General features: G+C 43.4%; 1 protein-coding gene across 8 annotated transcripts in view; it reads right to left on the reverse strand.

Annotated features, from left to right (window-relative positions):
- Nucleotides 1–9,066, reverse strand: part of frmd4a (FERM domain containing 4A) — a 74,863-nt gene that overhangs the window by 27,090 nt on the left and 38,707 nt on the right. For 7 of the 8 annotated variants that reach the window (XM_005752853.2, XM_005752852.1, XM_005752851.1 and 4 more), the window contains exon 2: nt 3,097–3,162. In XM_005752853.2, coding sequence (XP_005752910.1) covers nt 3,097–3,162 — 66 coding nt within the window. Of the gene's footprint in view, nt 1–3,096; nt 3,163–5,469; nt 5,805–9,066 lie in introns of those variants that run through there. The other variant, XM_005752854.1, reaches the window with a different exon arrangement.

Raw genomic sequence — 9,066 nt, forward strand, 5'->3', positions numbered from 1 at the left:
TGCACAAGCAGAGAAGCAGAGGTTAGAGTGATGATTTTCTCTTTGTTTTGGTCCTGATCTGTGTGACTCAACTGAAATTGGTACTCCCATCCAAAACAGGTCTGATTGGCCCTGTCATTTCTTCCAAATGGGAGAGCAGAAACTTAGATGATCTACACTAGAAGTCTTTGAAGCCCTCAACACATTTTATATGTGGAAATTTTAGGTTTTGAAGAGAGGGTATCTTTATGGCATTAGCAGTAATACCTGTTTTGGTTCAGTCTGGGGAACATGCTGCGATGGTCTTTCATTACCACAGAGCAGCCAAACTGCTGTGGCAACAATATCAATTAAACAACATCCATCCCACCACGGTGTAGCAAGCAGTGAGCGGGTAACAGGGACATATTGGCACGTTGTTGGGCAGATGATGAGGCGCTAAAATAAACCCCAGATACGCTGTTAAAAATCAGGAGTGTATTACTGAAGATTAAGAACAACACAGGAAGCATTTCTCTAACCCACCATTTCCACAAGCATGCGTGGCAGCTTATTTCTGGGATTACAGATACCAGATGTGTAATAATGTGATGTAGACAGAGAAAGACAGGCAGTATTGTAAGTGATGCGGTACACTAAACACACCCTAGACATATACAGACCATGCAGACACACATTACATACTATGGAGCCATCTATCAGACTGTACAGTTCTCTGAAAGCTTAGACAGCATTACTGCTAATAGATATTTAGCGTGTGCCTCCTCAGCAGCACAGGTAATTAACAGCATAAGAATTACAGGGAGGTGTAAGCGAGTAGCAGACACACTAAAGACAAGTGACAAAAAAACGGTTGCACACTTGGCTGGCTGGAAACAAGTCATGGCCCGATCTCTGCAAACACCCAGTAAGGTCTTTGCTGCCTTCAGAGTTGCTCAGATTTATGAGTTGCCAACTGATTTATTAGTTGCAGCCTATCCCCTCTAAGGCTGTCTAAGGTTAAGGCTTTTTGGAGACACATGCTGCATTATTGTGATTTTTCCCTGCACAATAACCTCTTCTTATATTTTTTGCTTTGCATACGGACTTAAAGTTTACTGAACTTCCCCTTCATATTATGTAAAAGGACTCAGTGATGTAGAAAAGCAACACTGTTACACAACTGAACCTTATTTACCCTTTAGCCTCGCAACAGTCTAGCCTACGTAAGTAATAGCTTCTGTACTGATATACAATTTCACCGAGAGGTGTGTTTGGTAGTTAGCTTTACATCTTTACAACCTGGTTAATAAGCGTGCTGTCCCTCTGGTACATTGCTCCCTGCCAATGAGGCATTGCTCCACAAGCAAACCACAGAGGGCACGCTATCAGACTGGAGGAAGTAGACAAGGCTAAATGACTCTTCTGGGATTAAACAGCTGGTCAATGTTACAACTCACTGACAGGAGTAGGAGCCTTTCTTCAGATGGTAACTGGCTTGTGTACCTGGCATGCTTACAACAAGTTTCATGAAAACCTCAATGGGACAGACCTGACAATGGCGCTGTTTTACGATCGGGGGAGACTTATAAATAAACACAAATTATAAATAAACACACTGGTTTAGACTGTTTTTGAAATGTGAACATCCAAATCTTTTTTTTTCTTTTTTGCAAACAAGCGGAGGACTGGACTGCTTTTTAGTTCAGTGGAAAACTTAAGAATAACACTGTGATTCTCTGTGGTCCCACTAACAACTCAATGACCTGCAGAACATCCGCCTAACGGATGGAGGCAAGGACAGGGACTGAGAGAGAAAGAAAGCCAGCAGTTTCCTGATTTATGTAACAAAAGTTTGTTAATGACATCCACTTTTCTGACCTTTTTGCCAGTCTTGTTTCTTCTCACAAACGCGGTTAACACAGCCAATTTTTATCACTCACTCCTTATCCGAATATACCAACAAAACTCTTCACATAAGCACTACATTAAGAAATATTTATGTTAAAGCCCCAAGTTGTCTTTTTATTTTAGTTTTATGTACTGAAAGAAACGAGAAGAGCAATAGAGAGGGTGGATGGATGCAAGATAGAGCTGAAACATTTGTATTTGTAAATTGAGATAAAGCAATGGAAAGACAGGTAAAAAGCTAGCCAGCTGTTGAATGAGAAAAGAAGACATGAGGAGCCAAGAGTGGAGAGACAGACAGAGTGACTAAGGAAGAGGAGCAGAAAAAGAAGTACCAATTTGAAAGGGAGGATCAGTTCTGGCAGAGTAATCAAATCAGAAAGTCAGCAGACCTATCCTTGGCTCTCCTCTCCATTTTCTCCTCTCTCTCCCTTTAGTGTCATCTCCTTTTCATTCCTTAGCCCTCATCTCATTTTTCTCTCTCCCTCTCAACCTCCCGAGCTTCTGCGTCAATCGTTCTATTCTCTGCCTGCTGTTCTTCTCCTGTTCCAGGGCAATTACTTTCTTTTGTCTTTCTCTGTTTCAGAGGAATCGAGTAATGGTCAGACCAAAGGGAACTATGGGAGGTTAGGAAGAGTGTAAGGAGCTCCTAATGAATCCATTTCAGTGTATCTAGCCAAGCCAAAAGAAAATAAAAAGAATGGCAAAAGTCAATATCATTAGCAATCAATGAAGACCTTTGGTATAGAAAAGAAAGCAGACCAGAGGAGAGTTGCAGCTGAAAGCTGAAAAAGGTAATGGTAAAAACGTAAATGAAAGAGAGGCAGTTTTTTTTAGGATGGTGCTGTTTTTATTCATTACTACAGAGAGGCTTGCTGGGAGAACTAAAGGCTAAAAGCAGAGCCAGGGTAATTGAAGCAAAGGTTTCCATTCAGGACTCGATCGAGTGGAACTGTATGTCAGGATTCAGAGTTTAAACAGGCACTGCAAATCAGTGCTGCGAGCGCAACCTATGTGTGCTTTTATGCATGTGTATGAGAGAGATCAGGGAAAGCATCAAGAAAGCGCAGCATCACCTACTCCTGACCAAATTTCCCTTCGTCAGCAATAATGGAAGTCACTTGGGACTGCAGACATCACTTCTCCCTAGCTGTAAGGAACTGATAGTCTGTAAAGTGAGAGGGGAGAAAGGAAAGAAAGAGCTAGAGGTCAGGAGGAAGACACACTCACCTGAACGAGGAGCTCCAGCTTCCTGTCGTCCAGCAGATGGACCTGACATCGCCGGCCCTCTGTCATCTGAGAAATAGAAAAAAATGCATGTTTCTTAATATACTTGTTTATAACAGCTCATCCAAACATACACCTGTATCCCACTATTCTACAGAACTACATTGTTACAACTCATACAACAAAAATTTGGTACATTTCCAAATGACTCATATATTTTGCTCAAATTGAAAAACATCATTGTGCCTCTCATCAATAAGTACAGTATGTGAGCAATACCCTGCATGACAGGCTTGGAGTTTGCATGTGTGTTAGCTCGAGCCATAACAAGGTTAGCTGATCTAAATACACACAATGGGCCTTGCTCTGTTCCTCACGGACATTTTTAACATTCCTCCTTGAGCAGGAAATCCACTATCCATCAGAGGACTAGTGACCAAAGTGAGGGAAGCTGCCTGCTGACAGTGTTCACTGGAGTGTTTGTCTGTTTTGCTGATACCAGGTTTGCTGAATAGAGCTCCAAAAGAATGAATAATATCCGTCTGCCAAGGTCAGGCGTAAACAGTGAAGCAGGTGCAATGATGAAACAGTCAACTGTGGGAAAACACGTGTTAGACCAAATATTTTACACAGCAGACAAAGCCAAGCCGTCTCTGCAAACCTGCCCTAACATTTGCTACTCAAATACAAACAAATCCAGGACCAGGCCATTAACATTCACTGCATAAACACTGCCGGACATTTAAAGCCATGTAAAGAGGCTGGGTCTCAAGGGTTCTGCATTTTTGGGTGTACGTATGTTTTTCAGCACATGTGGAGATCCTCCACGATTTCACAGGAAGCAGGGACCCTGAGGAACACAAACACCCTTTGGCTCCACCCACGCTTCCCTCAAATCAGGGAGATGGGGACTAGAGAGGTTGGAGGATGGTGTGTGTATTTGGGGGGGGGGGATAAAGAGACGGGGGAAACATCACCATTGTCCAAAACTCCTCTCAAAAAACAGATGCTATTAATCTGAACACAAGTATAACTGGTTTGTAACTCTATCAAGAGGATCATATTGGCCTCCTGAGGCTATTGTAATTTGGTAAGGGTGTCTCCTTAACAAAGTTAGCCTACTTTCTCACCATTTGTGCCAGCTTGCATCGGGGTGAGACTTTAGCAAAGAGACGATGATACCAGAAAAAGTGAGGGAAAGAAGTACCGCAGCACTCATCCCAGTGTGAACTTCCCCAAATCATTACTGGTGGGCGTGTGTGGCTTCTAGTGTCTTTGCAGGGTTCAGCTTACCCTCCCCCTCGCCACTGATCCCCTGTGGTTTGAGGGTTTAGATTGGGTGCACCTGTGCACACAGTCAAGTGACACACAAACCCTTACATTTTCCATCCTTGCCCTTTGTTTTTATCCCCCATCCTCCTGTCCTGGAGTTACATTATATCTCTGAAAACACTATGTGTTTGTACTGTACACAGTGATTTTAATTACTACCATAGCTGCTTAGTGGTAGGTTTAGTGGTGCAGATGCAACCAGATGTGAGCTGTACAACAACTCAGAGACGTCAAGCGCAACTAAGGTTGCTGTAAAGGCATAACATCGCATTAATCCACATATTTTTGCTCAATTACTCAGCAGAAAACTAGAGTATAATAATCAAACATTTAAAGTATCCTGTCTGCAGAACACTTCAAACTGTAATGTGGCATGCACGCTGTCACTGGGACTCAGCTTGAGGCACATGGGAATAGTGCAAGTCTTAATGTCAAGGTAACAAATCACTGCCCTGAGGAACAAAAACTAAGCAGCCCAATCTGGCACAAACAGATGGGTTTTGGCCACAAAACTGCATGAAAATAAATGTAATAAGTCGCTATTACAAGGTTGTTATCAGTAAAGAAGGCTGACAAAAGTAGAAAATGAGGAATTTTCAATATAACACAATCTAGATGCACCATGAGCTAAATAATATACATTGTTACAAAATGTTTCTTCTTTACAATGCAGCTCTTCTGAGAGAAACAGTGGCCAAAGGCACATGTGCTGCTGGCTGCATCACCTTATCCTGTTGTGTGATTCATGATGCATTCAACAAAGCAACATTTCTGACCCCATTAGTGGTCAGGTCTCAATTGGTTAACATGCATTCTCAAGCCTGACTCACCACCAAGAAACGCTGATATTTAAAGACCAGAGATGAAAGTGAGACATATACCACTACAGTGCTGTCTGAAGCAGCCATGTTCACAGTGTTTCATTATTTCTTCGCTGGGGCTGACAGCACAATTACACACACACACACACACACACACACACAGAGTTGACAGTGATGCTTGGTCAGTATAAGCGACCGCAGTAAGGTTATCATTAGTTAGTACCTTGCAAATAAATGCTCACTGCCACTCACAGAAGCCGGCTCCAAGAAGGAGAGAAAAAACAAAAATAATAATAAAAAAATTTAATCCCAGAAAGAAATGAGTCGTGTTGCAGCCAGAAAATCCTCAAAAAACACCCGCTTTTCTGTCCGGCCTAGAGGATGAGGCACATCAGCATCCATGTTTGTGACCATTAGTTAACGTTAGTTGCGAGCTGGCCGTATAATCCCGTCTTCTCACGTCTTCGCCGTTCAAGCAAAAAAAATAAATAGGCGCTAATTAACGGCGACCGTGGAGCGTTTTTCAAGCGAGGCTTCTCTCTCATCCCTCCTTGTGGAAAGCACTCAGCTCCACGGTGCTAGTCCCGGTCGACCAACCCCCGCCCACCCCCTCCCCACACCTTTCCCTACCGGCACCGTGCACAAACGGCGTGTGAACGTGCGGAACGCGGGAGACCGTACCATCGGTCGGCAACCGAGGGGGACAGCCGGAAGAAGCGGCTGACTGTGCTCCAGTCTGCCTTCACTTCGCCAGCTTTGCTTCTCGCTGTCACCGGAGTAACACGGGAATAATGGAGGCAAGATGTGGGGGCGGGGAGAGGAGGAGATGAGGGGGAATTTTCTGCAGCGGCAGCTCGCAGCCATGAGAAACTGCAGACCTCTCTCTCTTTCCTGATGTGTGAGTGTGTGTGTGTGTGTCTGCACCCAAACATCTGTGTCTGCAGAACGGTACTGATACATAACAACGTAAAGTCTGCCTACTTTAAGAAATCCGCTGTGCAGGGGCAGGAGGAGTTGAGACTATCTAATATGAGTGATCACCTTTAAATCAGCATGTAACAAGTGTATTGTGACAGAGCTGCACAAAACTTCAAATGCTGGTTATACCCTGCTAAAAAGCAAACAAGCAGAGGTTTCTGTCTAGACCCTTGGTTTGCGCTCCCTCTCTCTGCCTCTCCCTACAGCTTGTAGCTTCCTGTCTGCGCTTTCAAACACAAATCTTGCTCACAGGTTTGGCTTGCTTGAATGAATCCTGGCCCTTCAGTCCACTGCAGCCGTTGCACTGACTCTCTCTTTTTTTTTTTGTATGACCTAAATTGGGCACTTGTGTTCACCTTGCACGGCTGGAACAGCAGCCGTTAAAACCGCAAGCTGTTAACATAACAAAATCAGTCTGGTTTGTGGATCCATAAATAGATACTAAGACGTGCAGTGGAGGGTGCTTATAAAAAGTTTGAATGATTCAGCTATTCTGCCTTTTACAACAAGAAGCAGTCCCCGTGTTATGAAAACAGTGTGAGCACCCATGCAAAGCAGGTATGCATATGTGGCACACCTTGTGTACTCGGTGTCATTCTGTTTATTTGAGTGAAATGCAGTTGTGCCATATGTGATTCATTGAAATGCTCTCTTCCCAAACATTTAGCAATATCAAGATGCAATTACATTTTATAAGCTTGGCTTGAAAAGCTTTCTTGCAACCACGGTGTATGCTGCAACCCCAAAATTCAGCTTAGTTTGCTAAATGTAGAGGGTCACATGAGAAACGAGGAGGTGTATCCTTTTCCCTTCTGCCGGATTTTTCTGTTTCTGGATATTTTTGGCCTGCTCCAGACACCGGAAACTGGCCTGTCCAACTTAAACATCTCCAGATGACTCTTTCTTTGGCATTAATACATACAGCCGTCCCCTCATTCTTTTTCTCCGGTCAAATTCACATCTCTGTTTATTGGTAGCTTCCTCAATTTGCTGTGATAAGAGTCCTGTTGTTTAACAGTGCCAGGGAGAGTGAAAGAAGGGGGACAGAGGAGACTAGAAGCAGGATCCTGAAAACTTACACTGCATGAGTCTATGAATGATTCCTCCTGCATGGCATGGATGAAGCTGAACCACAAAAAAAAAAACATAAATAAAAAGGAGGGAAGAAGGGAAGCAAGGCAGGAAGGAACAATAACAGGCAACTGTGATTTACTGAGCCACCCTATCCAGTGTCCATGGCCCTTATCTTCCCATACATGCTAACCTCTCCATGACCTACAGACAGTATTGCCAAGAACTACAAAGTGAGAAACACTTGTAGGTGTAACATTTCTGGACCCTGACCGAGCCTTGTTATGGAGCCAGTTTGCTTCTATTCTGGGCTGGGGTGTGGCTGTAATAATGAGGTGCTGATTAAGTATTTTTCTGCAGAGTACCGATCCAAAGGGTAAAGATCTGAATGGCTGAGGTGGGTTTAACAGGGTAGAGTGGGGTTTTAGGGTCAGACAGGGAAACACAGCTGTTGGTCTGTGTTGGGAAAGGTAAGCTATGTTGGTGGAACCCAATATAAACACCGCTGAACAGTTAATTGAAGCAAGATGGAGAATCTCCTCAACCCTAACTGTGGGATGATGTGGTAGGCAATTAAGACTGACACACACACACACACATACACACACACACACACACTCTGTCTTGCTCCGTCTACCGTTGTCTGCTTCTCCCACATATTTATAGAGACAAAATAAACAGACACTCTTAAACACGTCACTTTGAGAGCAAGCGTGCTGTGACACAAGCACTCCGATGATGATTTATGATGCTGAGATCATTACATCTCAGCAGGCTTTACGACTTGTCTGCAGTTTGAACGCAACAGCATCTACGTATGGTGCAGATTAGATTACAATGCAGAAGAAAAATAAAACATTGGGAATACAGTTTCAGTTCAGTCCAGTAGGTTATTAAAGACCTGATGGAAAAATAATAGCAGGGCCAAATCCTGTCTTTCCCCTCAAACTAGTGCTTCACAGAGTGGCAGAGTGAGATGGAGCAGGGAGGGTCAAGGAAAGGCAGCCAGGAATGTCTGGAGAAAAGACTGACCGTCGAGATCTGTTTTGTTTGTACAAGTGTGTATATGGGAGCGTGCGTGCGTGTTATTGTGTGTGTCTGTGAGCTCCACCCTCACTGCCCGTGAGTGACTTTGGGACTGAAATGTGGTTCCAGTTAGGGCGTTTTTTAAAATCAGAAACATACTGGCACTTCAAACAAACTGGGGATATTTTTGAAGCCAACGCAGCTTTGTTCTTATTTTACTACAAAGCTCCATTCCCAGACTTCCACTAAAAAAAACTAAAAAAAACAAGAAAAACAAAAAAAACCCGTCCCCCCCCTCATTTTAATATAGAATCACAACTCTGACTAAAACTGACAGACGGAGACGCTTATGAATTTCAAAACCCACACGGGCACTTTTAGCGGGAACAGTAAAGACATTGGGAATAATGCTGTATAAAAGATTTTTGCAAGATCCAAACTTTTGTTGTTTTGAAGTCACACCAATCCACCTCTGCCTTCACATCTTGAGTTCAACGTCGCTGCCATTTGCACCCTTAGGAACCTCGATTCCAAACGAACTGAAAAGATAAGACTTTTGCCTTTTCTTGCTTCGTGGTGAAAACTGCCAGAAAGCATTTCTGCTACACACACACGCACGCACTCAAGAAAAATGTACATTCATCAACAGATCAAAGTGTCATCAAAGGGTCTCTAAAAAATATGCACAATGTGAGCCAGTGGTTTGTGCTTCTTAAAAAGATTGTGTGGATAAGAGAAACAAAAA

This window comes from Pundamilia nyererei, unplaced genomic scaffold (assembly GCF_000239375.1).
Source record: "Pundamilia nyererei isolate P.nyererei 1_Seehausen unplaced genomic scaffold, PunNye1.0 scaffold00386, whole genome shotgun sequence".
NCBI lineage: Eukaryota > Metazoa > Chordata > Actinopteri > Cichliformes > Cichlidae > Pundamilia > Pundamilia nyererei.